The sequence below is a fragment of the Hyla sarda genome, chromosome 2, assembly GCF_029499605.1.
Source record: "Hyla sarda isolate aHylSar1 chromosome 2, aHylSar1.hap1, whole genome shotgun sequence".
Lineage (NCBI taxonomy): Eukaryota > Metazoa > Chordata > Amphibia > Anura > Hylidae > Hyla > Hyla sarda.
Window position 1 is genome coordinate 370,908,017 of NC_079190.1, and position 18,485 is coordinate 370,926,501.

The 18,485-nt window shown below is 38.6% G+C and overlaps 1 protein-coding gene and 1 long non-coding RNA gene across 3 annotated transcripts in view; one reads left to right on the plus strand and one right to left on the minus strand.

Annotated features, from left to right (window-relative positions):
• Positions 1-18,215, minus strand: part of CIDEB (cell death inducing DFFA like effector b) — a 29,206-nt gene extending 10,991 nt beyond the window's left edge. The window contains exons 1-4 of one of the 2 annotated variants that reach the window (XM_056560766.1): positions 18,157-18,215; positions 7,413-7,557; positions 2,224-2,373; positions 1,090-1,277 (exon numbers count right to left, since the gene is read on the minus strand). In XM_056560766.1, coding sequence (XP_056416741.1) covers positions 1,090-1,277; positions 2,224-2,373; positions 7,413-7,557; positions 18,157-18,179 — 506 coding nt within the window. In that variant the 5' untranslated portion in view covers positions 18,180-18,215. Of the gene's footprint in view, positions 1-1,089; positions 1,278-2,223; positions 2,374-7,412; positions 7,558-8,916; positions 9,093-18,156 lie in introns of those variants that run through there. The other variant, XM_056560765.1, reaches the window with a different exon arrangement.
• Positions 6,932-14,041, plus strand: LOC130357972 (uncharacterized). The gene is made up of 3 exons (XR_008889346.1): positions 6,932-7,165; positions 8,010-8,200; positions 13,941-14,041. It is a non-coding gene; the product is annotated as an uncharacterized LOC130357972 (long non-coding RNA).
• Positions 18,216-18,485: the final 270 nt, after the last annotated feature.

Sequence of the window (18,485 nt, forward strand, 5' to 3'; positions counted from 1 at the left end):
AAAGAAAGAAAATAAAGTGAAAAACACACACACTACATTTTTATTATTGTCGGCTACATTTGCAGGTCCCCGCCTGCCCACATAAATTGATCCCTGTTTAAAAATTAATACAAATTTTGTAATAAAAAAGATACATTTCGTTAGATACAATTTTTCCCTTCACTACTGTATCTTTATTTTTATTTTTTAATGGTACCCTACAACATTTTATTAAAAAAGGTATCTCCATCACTTTTTTGGATCGCTCAAGTCCCAAAAAAAAATTAAAACTGCCTGCAAAAACTCCAAAGTTAAAACCCACATATGGTTTTTCTTGGCGTTTTTTCACTCCCATAGACTTCTATGGGAGAAAAACGCCACAATTTTGACAAAAAAAATGCCAGTGGCTCAACATGCTGCGATTACCAACGATTTCAAAAACGCAAGAAAAGAGTGAAAAAACGCCAAAAGGATTTTAAAAACGCCAAAGTGAAAAACGCCAAGTGGAATAAGAATTTTGTGATTTCTCATTGATTTACAGTTAACATCTGGCCGCAGCGTTTTTTGGCCAAAAAAATGCCATGCAGCAGAACTGGCATTTTTCTTGGTGTTTTTCAAAAAATAAACCAAGTAGAAACTTAGCCTAAAGGGGTACTCCACTGGAAAACATTTTGTTTTAAATCAACTGGTGCCAGAAAGTTAAACAGATTTAAATTACTTCTATTAAAAAATCTTAATCCTTCCAGTATTTATCAGCTGCTTTACGACCCACAAGAAGTTCTTATCTTTTTGAATTTCCTTTCTGCCTGACCCCAGTTCTCTCTGCTGACACCTCTGTCTATTTTAGGAACTGTCCATAGTAGGAGTAAATCCCCATAGAAAACCTATCCTGCTCTGGACAGTTCCTAAAATGGACAGAGGTGTCAGCAGAGGGCACTGTAGTCAGGCAGAAAGGAAATTCAAAAAGAAAAGAACTTCCTGTGATCTGAGACTTTAAGGGGTTAAAGGCTGAAAGAAAAAAAATCCTAAAATATCCCTTTAACTGGAACTTTAATTGGATTCTGTGCATCAGGTTTATATTGTTGTTCAGTATTTGTTCTACTTACTGACCTGATCACTTTCTTTGGTCCCAAGCACTGGAAGTCACAGCTCATGGAGTACAAGCCATAGAAGGTAGCCTTTATATTTAGGCTGCCAAACAGATCACGGGGGTTTAGCTTGTATACATCAAATGTGATTCGTGCAATATCCCGACTGTTCTTTGGTTTTTCTTGTTGCAAAGAATAAGACAACACACCCTGTAGGAAAAACAAAGAATTGCGAATTGCTGACATAGAAGTTGTCTGGTAAGAAATTAGATTGTTCTTTATACACATCACACTCCAGCTAAATTCCCCAATGGAATGCTAAAGCAAGACTTCCATATTTCTTTTCATTGTAACCATAAAGCTGGAGAAAAACGTTTCTTTGTTTGCCTAGTTCTGCATTGATATTGCATTGTAATATACATTGTTGCTTATCTGGACAAATCTGATATTCAGGACTAGAGCCAGACTGCGGTTTCTTAGTCCTACCATACACAATGGCCCACGCTCCATGTCCATGCGCATACAGAAAATATAATCAACATTATCAATGTTTGGGAAAGAACCTATAAAGATATGAACCCTAAAGGCAAGAGATTGTCTCAAAAATCAACTATAAGGATATGCTCTGGCATATTACACAAGTAACGTAATAGAAATTGACCTGCACTCTGGATTTTACATAAATTGTCATTATACAGCCACCAAAAATCCAGCATGTATTTTAAATCACATGAAAATTTTGGCATGAAACAAAAAAATGGGCAAAAAAAAAAAAAAAGGTGACACGAAAAAAAAAGTGAGAATGAAAAAAGGACACAAAAAAAGTGTAAAATGGATTACATTATTATAAAAGGTACTTGTATTTGAATATGTACCTTATTGTTTTTTGTGTTTTTTATTTTATTTTATATTTTGCATATTCCATTCTAAAACTTATCACAGCAAACCAACAACGATTCACACCAAAATCTGCACAATTTGGAGGGGGGGGGGGATTTGTTTCTGATGATTTCTCTGTGCAAATTATAATTTTACATAATGTTGAATAACTCAGAGAGGAAGACTCCTGTATCACTATTAGATGGAGTGGCTAATGGTGTAACTTATTAAAGATTAGCAAACTGGCACAGTCAGTAATAGATACAAAAAAGGTCACCTTTCTCGGCATCCATTTTTGTCCTTTTTCCAAAACCATAACAACTGAACCATCTTCAATGGTTTCAAGGAATTCTTCCGTCTCCAGTACTGTCCCATCATCCTCCAACACCAATGTCACAATACCTGTTAGAAAGAGAGCATCCATAGCCTGGAAGAGAGGAAAAAGTGTGCTGAATGTGAAAAGTATTCACTGCGTAGTAAGGACTTGGTAAAAACATGACTTTTGTGCTTTATTTGGTAGATACAGCCACTGTTTTAGAGGGTGATTCTTTCCATGTGCCTGTTATGAATTCATATTCAGGTCATGGTCATTGTTTTATGTCACCTTTCAAAATGTGCCCAATGCAAAGTTCTGTAAACTGAATGCAAAGTGGGTTCACACGAAGCATTTTGGACAGTGTTTCTAGCCAAAACCAGTAGTGGTGCAGAGAAAAATAAAAAATAAATATATATTTTTTTAAGTTTTGGATCCACACCAGGTTTTGGCTAAAAATGGTGCTAAAGTACCATGTGTGATCTTGGCCTAAATTATCACAAATGCCAAGAATCTCTAACCATATTCCTCCACCACATTGTTGAAAAAGAGTTTAGAATTGTGCTGTCCGATGGTCTCCAAGTTGTGTTTTCCAGGACTATGTGCCTTACTTGATATCAAGAAAAGGTCAACAGGTGCCTCTTAACTGGATGGGAATTGACATTAAGTGACGGGCCTAGCCTAGGACAAGTTAGACTGGTGTTTGGGTTATAAGACCCATCGTCAGTCTGGGATTTGCTATCATTATATACACCTGTGTGTGGGGGGAGCCCTTGGCCCTATTCAGTTGTCACATTGAGGTAGGGGGTAGTGAAGATCTTAGCTCACCCCAAACCTCTGTCCCTTCCTACTTGGATAATCCAACAATATCTCTGGCCTTCAACTAAGCAACAGCCCCTACACAGGAATAAGTGCAAGGGGCATCACAAAATTCAGAAAGACAAGATCAGAAACACACAGGCAGTTAAAGTACAAAAATAGTGGACAAGTGGACAAGCAAAAAGCCAATAAGTTAAAACCTAGAGGGCCATTCAGTACAAATCAAAACTAGAATCAAAGTCAAGCAAGCAAGGGTCAAACCAGGAGGATAGCAAAGTAGATAATCCGGAGGCAAAAGAATAGTCAAAATATAGACAAAGGGTCAGGTCAGGTGGATACAAATGCTAATAAAGGGACAGGCTAAAGTCACAGAGAGGTTAAAATTTCCTGCCACTGGAAGGTGAGATCAACAATGCCACAGCTGATTGGCCCAGAACTTATACCTTTTCATTGGCAGGGTTGGCCATGTCAAACAGTATAGAATGGCCCGGAGACATGCAGGGCCATCATCAAGACAATAAGGAACACGCTGCCACCAAAGGCTGTGCTGGGGCCAGGCCAGGCAAATTCATTACAACCCTTTGATCAGTATTTTTTATTTCTTAGTTTTGTTTTTTAGCAAAATGGAAGTGTGCATGCTTTGTTTCTATATCCTATGTGTTTATGTTCTGTTTCAGATATGGATCATACATGAAAAAAAACTGATCCAAAAGTGAGAATGAGACTAAGGTAAAAGGATTGCATGTTTTGGGGGGCAAGTGGGATATTTCACTCATTAGCAATGATAACAACACATGGAATATTGGCATCCTAGATTCATAGAAAATGAAAATCAGTGCTTATGTGCGATTCCGATTACTCTTTTCTTTCAAAAATCAAAAGGAAAATAAGTAAATGTATTCTCAATAAGTTAGAATGTATCATTTATTCATTTGGAGTTGAGTATATTGGCTTTATTTAATATAACTGTAACATTATCTATTAATATCTAATAGTGATTTTACAGCTACTCAATGTCATGTGATGTCACATAACGACACCTCATCCTATAATGACTCATAGTTACTCATGGGTTCACTCATACTAATGGTCACTCATACGTCTGTATTATAGATTTACACATAAACTGTTATGCCTGATCCCTTAAAATCCCTGTGCAATATTTAGTACTTCTATTAAAGGGGTTATCCAGGAAAGAACTTTTTTCTGGCTCCAGAAAGTTAAACAGATTTGTAAATTACTTCTATTAAAAAATCTTAATCATTTCAATAATTATCAGCTGCTGAAGTTGAGTTGTTGTTTTCTGTCTGGCAATAGTGCTCTCTGCTGACATCTCTGCTTGTCTCGGGAACTGCACAGAGTAGAAGAGGTTTGCTATGGGGATTTGCTTCTAAACTGGGTGGTTCCCAAGACACGTGTCATCAGAGAGCACTTAGACCGAAAAGAACAACTCAACTTCATCAGCTCATAAGTACTGAAAGGATTAATATTTTTAATAGAAGTAATTTACAAATCTGTTTAACTTTCTGGAGCCAGTTGATATATTAAAAAAAGTTTTTTCCTGGATAACCCCTTTAATACTAGTATAAATTCCTTTACCTGTATAACTATGTCTCCTAAACCATATAATCATAATAATAATAATAATAATATCATGTAATGAACTAGGCTACTATTGTTATTGGATATTAATCTTCTTCAACATCATTGACCTCCAGAGATACCATATATGAAAGGGGTTGTCCCACCAATTGTAATATATGTAGTTATGTAGTGCTTGCTGAAACAACAATCTTACCCAATACTTTACATTTTGTCTATTGCCTTGTTCAAAAGTTATTCCCCTACCTGTTGCCCATGTGCATGCCCTGTTATCAATGTTGTGTCCTGGGCTATGTCCCACAGCGCTCCTGGGAAGTCTGACACAAGCACTAAGCACTGACGACTAGTGTTGCTCACAAATATTTGAAATTTTTATTTTAATTCGCGAATATTGCGAATATAGCACTATATATTCGCAATTACGAATATTTGTTTTTTTTTCTTTGTTCACAGTACACATCACAGTGATGTCTAGTGGTACGCCCCCCGCACCTGTGAGCTTTGGCTCTTGCTCCCCGCACCTCCAGCTATTGACTTGCCGTCTGCTGTATGGACACTTGGAATAAAGCATCGTTTGGCAAATACTTCTCAGTGGGTGAGTGTAGCTTTTTTCAAGTCTTCTGCTTTTCATGTTTTACACATCACAGTGATCACTGAATCCCTCTCTGCTCTTCAAATATGCACATATTCGCGAATATTGAGCCCTCCCTTCTTTAATGGTATAGGGAACTAATGGGCTAGTGCAGTGGTCTCCAACCTGCGGACCTCCAGATGTTGCAAAACTACAACTCCAGCATGCCCGGACAGCCAACGGCTGTCCGGGCATGCTGGGAGTTGTAGTTTTGCAACATCTGGCAGTACGTGGGTTGGAGACCACTGCACTAGCCCATTAGTTCCCTATACCATTAAAGGGTACCTTTCATCAAAAAAACTTTTGATATATTATAGATTAATGTATGCAGAATAACTTTCCAATAGCATGTTATTAAAAAAAATATGCTTCTTTCTATTTAATTTTCCACTTTGAAAAATGACCACTAGGGGTCTCCCTACCAGTCTTTTTTTTTATAGATTTCAGACTCATGCAGGAGTCCTAAATCTCAAACTGCAGCAGGAACACAGACAAACCCAGCACTGCTCACTGCCAGAGAGGAGCACATAACAGGAGCACATAACGTACAGAGAAGTTTTTTGGGGGGCTTCACTATTGTTTATGTGCCTGTTGGTGCTGTGCTGTCTTCCTGTCTTCCTTCCTGACGTAAACTCCGGCCTCAGCGCAGCGACGCAAGACTCCGTCCACCAACGTCACAAAATGCGGCCTCAAAATTAAACAAAATGCCTACAGATATTCATGACTCCTGGACAAGACCCCGCTGGGCGAAATGCGTCGGAGGTTTGGTGGGTTACCGGGGAGTGTGTGTGGGGGCTTCTTGTTATCTCTTGTTACCTTTTGTTACCTACCTTTCTCTGTTGTAACCTGTGGCTTATTAGCCTGGACGGCAGCTGGCACTGCTTTCTGGCTCCCTCCATTTACTCTGCCATTCTTGATAATTTTTTTCTGTGATTCACATAATTTTTTCTGTATTACACACCTCTTACTACTGTAACACACCCTAACTGTGGTGTAGTTCATATGTGCTGGATCACCATCCAGCATTCTGTTCTCTCCCCCCTGCTCCCTGGTTCCCACCTTTCTTTTGTGTCCATGCCATGTTGCTTTTATACATGAATTTTTGATGAATATTAATAAAGTTTGTTATATATATTTTATTTGTTTATTTAGAGTGGTTATTTTCTTTGTTGGTTTCATTATTGACGTAATTTACCACAGGACCCTATTGAATTAAATGTTACATTACCTGTGTGTATTACCCTCAAGCTTTTTGGTTAGGTTTAACATTAGATATTCATGGTGCGGCATAGCATGTTTTTAATATTTTTTTAATTTCCGAGGAGGGTGGATAGGTTGTTGTGGGATAGTTGGAGTGCAGCTATTAAGAGCCAGGCAGGCCAGTCAGGGTGTCACCCGAAAAAGTAAGTTCAAAAAATTGCCATATAAAAGCCATACCTTGGAAAAGAATGATAAATCTCCTTCTATATGAGGAGATTTATCACATTGTGTAACAGAAAAACTGGAGTGATTTTCCCACAGCAGCCAATCACAGTTCAGCTTTCACTTTCCCAGTGAAAGCTGTTGCTATGGGAAAATATCTCCACTTTTTCTCTCACACAGTTTGATAAATCTGGGCCAATAAGTTTGTTAGAATGTCGGATGGAGGAAGAGGGAGACTGACTGAGCAGGAGAGGGAAGTGACAGCTTGTGAGAGCAGGAAGGGAGGTTAATCTTCAGTGCTCACTGCTTGTGCCAGGCAAACTGACAGAGCAGAAGAGAAGACTGCACAGGATGGGGAACAGGAAAACAAACTGAGCATGGGTGACCCAAACTTCTCAGGAGTGCTGTGGAACGTAACCAAGGGGGAAACAGGTAGGAAAACCTTTTGAACAAGCAATAATAAACTGAAAGTATTGGGTTATATGTTGTCTCAGCAAGCACTATATAAGTACATATATTACACTTGGTGGGACAACCCCCCTTTTAACCACAGAAAATTCTACACCGACAGGGATATTACAAGTATGTTAACGTTTAAACTGCCCCATATACTGTTGTGATATAAAACGTGTGTGTCAACATGTAACCTAAATAGGTCCCTTGAGCTTTTGTAAATCACCTTTGCTATGAGTTCTCGGAGGGTGCCAGCAATGACTCCTTTACGTACAGATCGGTCATGACTACATACACGGAAGGGTCTCTGTGGTGGTGCAGAGACTGTCTTCACTCTCCGAGTTATCTCTGAGCCTACCGATGAGACAGACCTAGAAGACACAAATACAGTACAGTAGTCCTTAATGGCAGATACAGCTTAACAATTACATGTAGATGACCCCTCTGTCTTCTTCATGACTTTTCTTTGAGTATAAATAGCTAATAATGCTTCATAGTAACATAGCAGGAACACAGTTCGTATGGTTGTAAAAAACAAACATTCATGAAAATCAACCTATATACCTACTGTGTCCCTCCTGTCCTACTTGATCCAGAGGTAGGCAAAAAACACTTATGAGGCTGAGGGGTCTCTAGAAACAGCTGGAGGGGTGTCAGGAGACAAACCCCCACCAATCTGATATTGATAGACCATCAATACCAAGGTTCCTATGGAAGCCCCTTTAAGATTCAGAGTTGACTGTATAAGCAAAGACTTTGGGGATTTCCATGAAACTCTGTATAAAACATTTTAACCTTAACCTCATAACCTTATGTTTTGTAGCTTCTTAATAATCCCTGCCTTGAGGCTGTCCTCAGAGACCACCACAGCAGATTACACATTGAGGACACCAATGACATCAGATATATCCTGACCCATAGTGTCCTGGACACATCTTATACTGCAACTCTTCTTCACTATAACACAGTCTAGAGAGAGGGGGGAGACACCGCACCTTTCTATGTTCAACTCAGGTGAGCCTATAATGCAGCAATAGATGCAGTTGTGCTGGAATACGTATGTTCAGCAGATGGGGCAGTGCTACAACGTTATGCAGTCGCTAGAGTAAACTCTCAATAGAAAAAAGAAAGCAACGGAGCACTGACCGTGTTACTGCATCAGGGTTTCTTTATTCATATCCACCAGGATACCATGTGACGGGAAGAGCGGACATGCAGGGAGACCACCGGGCAATGGACCGTATCACGCGTTAGTGCTTCTTCAGGCCCCATTATGGGGCCTGAAGAAGCGCTAACGCGTGATATGGTCCGTTGTATAAATGCAACTCTTGAATGGGTTATTTTTCTTATTTTCCTTTATATATATATATATATATATATATATATACATATATACATATATATATATATTTTATACCAATGCTTTTTTTTTTGACAATCGGTCATTATAACCGTCTAAAGGAGGCTCATAATAGGGTGACAAAAGAAAAAATAAAATTTGGTCATGCTGAAGGTACCTAGTTTGAAGCTCCTAGGCCCCAGGGAAAAAAATCTGAAAACATGTATACCCCCCCCCCCAACTATCACCGATAACATATATAACTGGTCTCCCCCTCCTATAGTTAAGCCCCTGATCCTGATAGGTTTTCAGATAATATACAGCTTACTTCTAAAGAAACTGTGACACATGAAACACAATTTACATTACAATTGAACAGAAAATGACAAACCTGAAAGCGCCAGCGCCGAGATTAGATATAAAATCCATTATGATCCCCTGACAGAGGGCGAGATGTTTCTTCGCAGCCCAGTGATTTTTCAGGAGAATGTAATGGACTCTGAAACTTTCCAGCAGATAAAACACAAGGGCAAAGTTCAACAAAATAGAACAGACACTGGATTGCAACACTGGGAGAGAATCAGTGACATCACATGAACATTAGTAACACGTTGTCTAGGGGCGCAGTCATTTATTCCGAGATAGCAATGCTACTATATGGCAGGTGTGAGACTGTGACAGGAATGGTGGTCAGGGATCACTATACTTCCCCAAGATACCTGTATGTGTAGTAACCAGGTGTCAGAAGATACATATCTCATATAGAGAAAGCTGGGTGACACAGGGAAATTAGTTAAAGGGGTATTCCTGTGGAAACCTTTTTTTTAACTGGTGCCAGAAAGTAAAACGGATTTGTAATTTACTTCTATTAAAAAATCTTTACCCTTCCAGTATCTATTAGCAGCTGTATGCTACAGAGGAAATTCTTTTCTTTTTGAATTTCTTTTTTGTCTTGTCCACAGTGCTCTCTGCTGACACCTGATGCCCATATCAGGAACTGTCCAGAGCAGGAGAAAATCCCCATAGCAAACCTTTGCTACTCTGGACAGTTCCTGACATGGAGAGAGGTGTCAACAGAGAGCACTGTGGACAAGACAAAAAAGAAATTCAAAAAGAAAAGAATTTCCTTAGCAGCTAATAAGTACTGAAAGGATTAAGATTTTTAAATAGCAGTAATTTACAAATCTGTTTAACTTTCTGACACCAGTTCATTTAAAAAAAAAAAAAGTTTTCCTCCGGAGTACCCCTTTAAAATCCTTGACATGACTTAGCTTGCTAGAGAACTTGTTAGTCCTGTTATCATGCCTGGATTCTTATGGGATGAAAGGCAGGATTGGTAGTGGGGCCTCTTCTTTCCTTCATGAGCCACTCTAGATTTTTTTATCTGGTCCAGATTAGCACAGGTGCTGAAGACAGCTCATTACAATACCTTAAAACTTGGTAAGAGTCAGTATGCCTTAAAGGGGTACTCCAGTGTAAAACCATTTTTTTCAATCAACTGGTGCCAGAAAGTTAAAAAGATTTGTAAATTACTTCTATTTAAAAATATTAACCCTTCCAGTACTTATCAGCTGCTGTTTGCTCCAAAGGAAGTTATTTTCTTTTTGAATGTCTTTTCTGTCTGACAACAGTGCTCTCTGCTGACACCTCTGTCCATGTCAGGTACTGTCCAGAGTAGGAGAAAATCCCCATAGCAAACCTCTCCTGCTCTGGAAAGTTCCTGACATGGACAGAGGTGTCAGCAGAGAGCACTGTGGTCAGACAGAAAAGTACTATACAACTTTTTGGAATGGTATCTGAGAGAGAAAATTACACCTCGTCGGTTGTGTTTGACTTTTTACCTCATGTTCCCTGAGGATATGGACTATGTGAATGATTGGCACTTTCTGTTAGATAGCTGTACATTTCACTTTTTAAGAATCATTTGTGATGAAAGAATAACCCATTGCACTAAACTTAATATAGAGATTGTTACATTGCAAAATGACTTAAAACGGTTTAATATGCATGGTGATTTTAACAAGATTAACCATAATATATCCAGTAGACTGATTAAATTGGAAACATATCTAATTGAAACAAAAGCTAATAAATATAATAGGGACAAAATGGATTACAATTCGGCGGACCCGTGGTCCTGGCATAAAAATAGATCCAACTCGGATGAAGAAATAAATAAACATAATAATCCTCATGCACACCAAGGGGCTAGTGATACTAGCGCTGACACAAATAAAAAGGGATCTACAAGAAATTTTACTAACAGTAAATATAAATATGCCCGTTCACAACACAGGGAGGCGGATTCTCATCATTACCATTGTAATGTCCCAGTACAGGACATGGTCTTGTACTACCTTTAGGCCTTGTCAGGTTGTGACCCTCAGTGACCTGGGGGCTCCCCTGCAAGGTCTCCCCCTCTTGTTTCCATAATGTTGTGTATATCACTTTAATGCCTAGACAGCATCCTTATGTATAGGTAGTACAAAAGACTTGTGGGAGGTCTCAAGGACCTGTGTAAGTCTGTCACATGTTATGTTATGTAGTCACATGATTTGTTGTCCCATGTTCTCACAGAGACCACCGGCTTAACCGATGACCATCAGCTTGACCAATGGGCTTTAGTCCAGTCCCCCACTATATAAAGGGGCAGCCATTACAATTCACTCTCTTGTACCATCAGTCTTTACTGAGACAGCAACCACCAGAGATCTCAGTGCAAATGAACAGCATCTGGAAGTCCCCAAAAGCTACATTCATTCTAGTAAGTCTCAAGTCTATGTCTGCTGTAACTACAAATAGTCAAGTCCTGCACATAGTCAAGTCAAGTCTAATTTCAAGTCAAATTAACTACAAGTATATTGGTCCAGCAAGCTGCGAGGTCCTCTGGGTCCTGGCCACGTCTCTGGGAATTCTGAAGATAATTACACCTGTCTCATATTCAGTAAAGCCTCCGTTTGACCATAACTGGTTGTGGAGTCTCATTTCACATCTAGCAATTGGGATAGTGGAGAATCAGGGCGTGTGGTGTTCCGGAACCTGAAACCACACTGGCGTCACGAACAATAGGGGTTAATACCATCCAGTCCCCGGGGTTAATCCGACCGGATCCCACCACTCACACCGCTACACCCGTGGTCCCGTCATTACACCCGGTGGTCCACCACACCATTACAATCCTTCAGTAAATAACAACAAAAAACCATCACAACTGATTCACCTGAATTAGCTGGTTGAGAGTGTCACATCTATTAATAAAATGGAATCACCTCCACCTACTGAATGACATACCAACATTGTAGGTATACCTCTGCCACTTTCTAGACATTTAGAAAAATTTGGCACACCCCGCACTCCAAGAAGCCTCTACTTACAGGCCATCAAAACCATTCTATCCAAGTGCCCTTCCAACAAGTCTGGAGCCATCCAACTCCTTAAAATGTATCCTTCCCCCCTCCCCTTCTTTCCACATCCATTCTTCCATTACCACAAGAGAGAGGGAGGAAGGCGCCTCATGTGCGGGATCAGTAGATCTTGTTGGTGGGGGTAGGGGACGGTAATTCCCAAGCCGCTTACCAAAGTTGGTTGTGCGCCCACACACAACAAGGTAAAGTGCAGAAGAAGTAAAGAAGAAGGTCCACTGCAGCCCTCCTGGGTAAGAGTAAAATCAAAACCGAAAGACCAGGGAGTCAGGAGTTTGTCTAGCGCAGAGAGGAACCATCAGGCAGCCAAGTAAAATCAATGGATTTATTAGATGCAACGCGTTTCGCTGCGCATGCGCAGCTTCATCAGGCATGACAAGAGAAGGCTGGTAACAGATATATATACCTCCAGGAATTAACCATTAGAGTACTTTTTGAAAGAGTTGTTACATAAAATTACAAATCCACATATGAATGTGACAATGTATGAAAAATATATAAATAGATATAAATAAATATAAATAGACAAAAGTCGCAAAAATAATAATGAAACAATAATGTAAAAACACAATGGAATCATATAAACATATATATATATATATATATATATATATATATATATATATACAATTATCGCATGTGGTGTGAATATACCACCACAAGGAACTCAAGCAATCACACCGCCTAGTCACCGGTGCGGCATTCAACAACGCAAGTTGGATATTATTTTAATATATATAATATATTATTTAACTGTAAATAATCTGATAAATTAGGGTTTAAAAACTTTCCATTTCTTCCAATGTACTAATCTCCAAAATATTATATCTTGATCGTTTTTTTCGTTGTTCCTTCGGTGCTGTTCATCCTGGAGCGCCCCATTGGGTATCTATTATTCTTTATGTTTTATTATCCATGTTCTGCTTTTTGTTTTTCTTTCCTTTCTGCATACAGCATTTTTTATTTTTATAAGGTTTGTAAATTTGGATCTTTACGAATATTCACACCCTGCGTTTTCGCCGGGTGCTGTATTCAATACCGCACTAGTTATTCTAGTTAATTTTTTTCACTCTCTCTAAATAGTGTTCATACATCACCCTCTGGTCAGTTGCGATTTGTTTTATCGCACTGTTTATTTACCTTTCATTTAATAATGCAGTGATATACAAATCAATTTTTTACTTTTTTGAACTAACATATATAGCACCTTATAGGTCTCTTATATTATATATATTAAAATAATATCCAACTTGCGTTGTTGAATGCCGCACCGGTGACTAGGCGGTGTGATTGCTTGAGTTCCTTGTGGTGGTATATTCACACCACATGCGATAATTGTATTATATATATATATATATATATATATATATATATATATATATATATATATATGTTTATATGATTCCATTGTGTTTTTACATTATTGTTTCATTATTATTTTTGCGACTTTTGTCTATTTATATTTATTTATATCTATTTATATATTTTTCATACATTGTCACATTCATATGTGGATTTGTAATTTTATGTAACAACTCTTTCAAAAAGTACTCTAATGGTTAATTCCTGGAGGTATATATATCTGTTACCAGCCTTCTCTTGTCATGCCTGATGAAGCTGCGCATGTGCAGCGAAACGCGTTGCATCTAATAAATCCATTGATTTTACTTGGCTGCCTGATGGTTCCTCTCTGCGCTAGACAAACTCCTGACTCCCTGGTCTTTCGGTTTTGATTTTCCATTACCACAAAACATTGATCGTATTGATCGTCTGGACATCTCAGTGTGTCCAATGCCAGCATTATCACCAGGCACTACCATTTCTAGCAGTCCTTCGGAATCTGAGTCTGAAGTAGAGACAGACACCAGCGTCATCATGATCATAGATAACACTGATAACCACACATATAATGCACCATTCACAGTTGAAGCAACTATTCTGCCTGTAAGAGTGGAGCATTCAACTCCATTAACTAGTGATTCTTCTTTTTTAGGAGCACGACCAAAAAGAAACCAGAGCATTACTCAGTTCTCCAGCCCACGGAGCCAAAAAAGAAAAAAAGAAGAACTCGAGGATGCAGAGAGGGCCAAAAAGGTACAAACAGGAACACATCAATAATAAAAAGAAATAAAACTAACTTAGTATACATTTACAACATATCCAGGTACAATCTCACACCCTGTGAAACATCTTTGCTTCAAAAGGGCCTGTCATTCTGCCCGACTGCAGCTGTGAACCATTTTCAGCTGTTCTTGGATTTTAACAAATTTATTATGAAATCAACCCTGCAGAGATTTTTTTTCCATTCAACAATCCAACAGTAAAAACAACAAATATAAAAATAAAAACACAACCGGTATGGAGCATGAAAATACCAATGCAAATAGCGCCAGTAATAAAGATGGGGATAATGGCCATCAGGATGTAAAGACATTACCCACTACACGACATCAATCTCTCAAATTACCATCATCATTTTACCCAGTATACAAGCAAGGTCCTTGCATTGAGTTTTTTTTCAAAATTAGTGTTTTCTGATTTTAAAAAGCTAGCATCTACTAATCCGCCATATAAACAGAATATCTCCGGTTCTGAGCTTTAAAAAATTTGCAAAACAATAAAGATATAGTACTCCACCCCGCAAATAAAGGGGGCGGTTTGGGGATAATGGACTTGGATTATTATCAGAAGGAGGCAGACCATATCCTTTCTAATGAAAAATACTATGCGGTAGTGGACATGGACCCATTTCCTAAATTAGAAAATGAACTACACTCTCTCATCAATGAAGCATTTGACAAGGGTCTCTTAACGCAATAAGAATGTAAATGCATCACAATCAAAAACAGAAATAAACTGTATTTTTATTTTTTGCAGGCAATCCATAAGGATCTAAATAATCCTCCTGGTCGGCCAATCGTGTCTTGCTCAAATTCTACAATGAGCAATATGGCCCACTACATGGATCTTTATTTACAGGAGTATGTTTTAGCACTCCCCAGCTATTTACAGGACTCCTCCCATCTTATTGAATCCTTATTGGAAATCCCTTGGAAACCGGGATGGATGCTGGTGACATGTGATGTCACGGCCCTTTATAGTAATATTGATCACAAAAGAGGCCTGACCTGTGTACGGGAGTTCCTTGACCATGATTCCAGTCTTAGTGGCCATCATAAAGATTTTTTTAATAAACTGTCTGCAATTAATTTTACAAAAGAATTATTTTACTTATAACAAATAAATATACCACCAGGAAATCGGCACAGCGATGGGGGCCAAAGCGGCCCCAGCTTTCGCTACTCTTTTTCATGGGGTCCTTTGAGCAAAAATTAATTTGGAACAATCCACTATTGTCTCCCCACATCATTTTATATAGACATTTTATTGCTGACCTGTTTTTTTTTTTATCTGGGATGGTCCTACAGGCTCTGAGGGTCTGCTTTTAAAATCCCTCAATAATAACAACTGGGGAATTTCTTTCACCACGGAAGCTACTTCAGAAGTCATTAAGTTTTTAGACTTAAGTATTTCTCACAATGATTGCTCTTTTTATACTTTTACCCATTTTAAGTCTGTTGATGCCAATAGCTACCTGGAATTCTCTAGTGGACATTATAAAAATGGGTACAAAACATCCCTTTTAGCCAATACCGCCGTATTCAAAAAAATTAATGCATCCTTAACCCCTTCCCTCTTTGGCGATTTTTCATTTTTGCACTTTTATTTTTTCCTTCTAACCATCTAAAAATCATAACACTTAAAATTTTCTCCCTACAAATCCATATGAGTGCTTGTTCTTTGCGCCAACAATTTTACTTTGAAATACTATTAATAATTTCACCACAAAATCTGCGGCTTATGTTTCTATGCAATGCAGTTTTCGGTAAAAATTGCACCTTATATTTATTCTGTAGGTCCATACGGTCACAAGGATACCCAATTTATATAGGTTTTATTTTATTTTACTAATAAAAAAAAATCATAATTACATGCACCAAAATTAATATGTTGAAAAATGTCCTCTTCTGACCCCTATAACTTTTATATTTGTCCGTATAAGGGGTAGTATGAGGGCTCATTTTTTGCGCCGTGATCTGAAGTTTTTATTGATACCATTGTTGATCGGACTTTTTGATCGCTTTTTATAAAAAGAATTCATTATATAAAAAGTGACAAAAAATACGTTATTTTGGACTTTGGAATTTTTTTAACGTGCGGTTTATTAACATTGTATTTTTAAAGTTTGGACATTTCTGAATGCAGCAATACCACATATGTTTATTTTTATTTTTATTTACACAGTTTTTTTTTTTTTTTTTAAATGGGAAAAGGGAGGTTATTTTAACTTTTATTAGGGAAGGGGTTAAATCACATCTATTAACATTTTTTTTACACTTTCTTTGCAATGTTATAGCCCCCATAGGGGGCTATAACATGGCATACACTGATCTCTTACACAGTGTTATCGCCTCTCGACTGCTCCTGCCGGGATCTCAGGCATGGAGCAGTCATTCGGCGATCAGACAGTGAGGAGGCAGTTAGGGATCCTCCTTGCCTATTGCAAGCACCACTGAGCTAGCCGGCAACTTTGTTTTAGACACGGCGATCAAGTTTGATCACTGCGTCTAAAGGGTTAATGCCAGTCATCAGCCCAATTGGCGATGTCCGGCATTAGCCGTGGGTACATCACAGGATATGTTGAGCGCTCACCTGTTGAGCGTGCATCATGCCTTGGGACTTGAGGGGTTAGGGAACATTTTAAGACCCAAAAATATCCCCAGCAAATCATTGAAAATGTCTTTGATAGGTCTAAACAACTTAACCAATAAAGATGTATAAACCCAAAGTCAAAACAAAAAGAGGATACAGTGCAGTCAAATTCACTGGATGATTAGAAATATACTGCCATATTTATTACCACTTTTAATAGCCAAATAACATATATTAAAAACATCCTAAAAACTCATTGGCATGTGCTCCAACAGGATGCTTAAAGGGGTTCTCCAGCCCTGAGACATCTTATCCCCAAAGGATAGGGGATAAGATGTCTCACCACGGGGGTCCCGCTGGGGACCCCTGCAATCTTGTAGTCGTGATGTCACGATACTCCAGCCCTGTGGTCGCCACTCCGCTGTTTGTGAGCTGGCACTGTGGCGGGAACCCGGCGGTGAGACATCTTGTCCCCTATCCTTTGGATAGGGGATAAGATGTCTCAGGGCTGGAGTACCCCTTTAAGGAATCTCTACCTACAGCACCACATCTTACATATAGACGTGCACCAAACCTTAAAAGTCTGCTGGCACCTAGCCAGCTTCATTAACAGCAGCCGGATACCAAAGGACAATCGGATGCTACTACTAAAACAGAGAAAAAACTGCTTATGTTGTAAGGAAATTACAAACGCTCTAACTACAGTTAGTTCAAAAAGAACAGGTGAAACATTTAGAATAATACTCATCTTACCTGTCAAACTGATTATGTGATATATGTTCTCCAATGCACTCTGCAGTATGTAGGGTGAACAACTCAACCCCTGCACAATAGATTAAACAAACATCTCTACAACATCAGGAGCAAGTTCCAATTGCATGGAGTCTCCCGACATTGTGCCAATTGCCACGCACGAAAACGAACATCGAACAAGATCACACCTCTGGAGAGAATTCCGAAAGAAGCAGCAAACAGGTTTGAACAACGGAAGCGAAAGGAAATATATTGGATTTGCTGCCTGGGTGCTCTCGGGCCTAAATGAACTCTCGGGAGTGATCTTATCAATTAATTCCCATTTAATCTTATACTTCCTCTCCCAATACACAAGTGCCACAACATGCTTCCATGTAATTATTTACAGCATTCATATTCCCTGTGACATAGTTCTCATAATATCCTCCCATGTAATTATCTACAGCATTTGCATCCCCTTTAATAGTTTTTTCTGTCATATAGTCTCCATAACATTCTTTCATGTATTTACTCACATCCCCTTTTTACAGCGTTCTCGGTCATTACACTAGGTCCTCTGTTTTTTACATTCATTCAATTATGTTAATTCAGCCGCACAAGATCCTTTAGTGAGGTATACAGTGTATATATATATATATATATATATATATACACGCATATATATATATATATACACATATATATATATATATATATATTTCTCACCACTACTACTGCTATCTCCAATATTCCCATCTACTCACCGATAGATGACGATCTTCTTCATTCAGCACTCTAAGTTACCACGGAGCATACACACTCAGGAGCGTGCAGCCACATGTATCCGTGCGAATATCTCATACTGGTTACGGTGGTAGATTCTATTTACGGCCGCTATCATCTAGCGGTCCTCTGTGAAAGTGTTGCTTTACTATTGTAATTAGGCCGCCGGTGCCATCTACTGGCCACAAATTCACCTTATACTGTGAAAATGCAGGATGATTGACTGCCGATTTCTAGTGCTTTTACTTGTTTGATTTTTGAGTTTTAAATATATCAGGCATTCTATATATTTACCTTTTTAATTAATGTT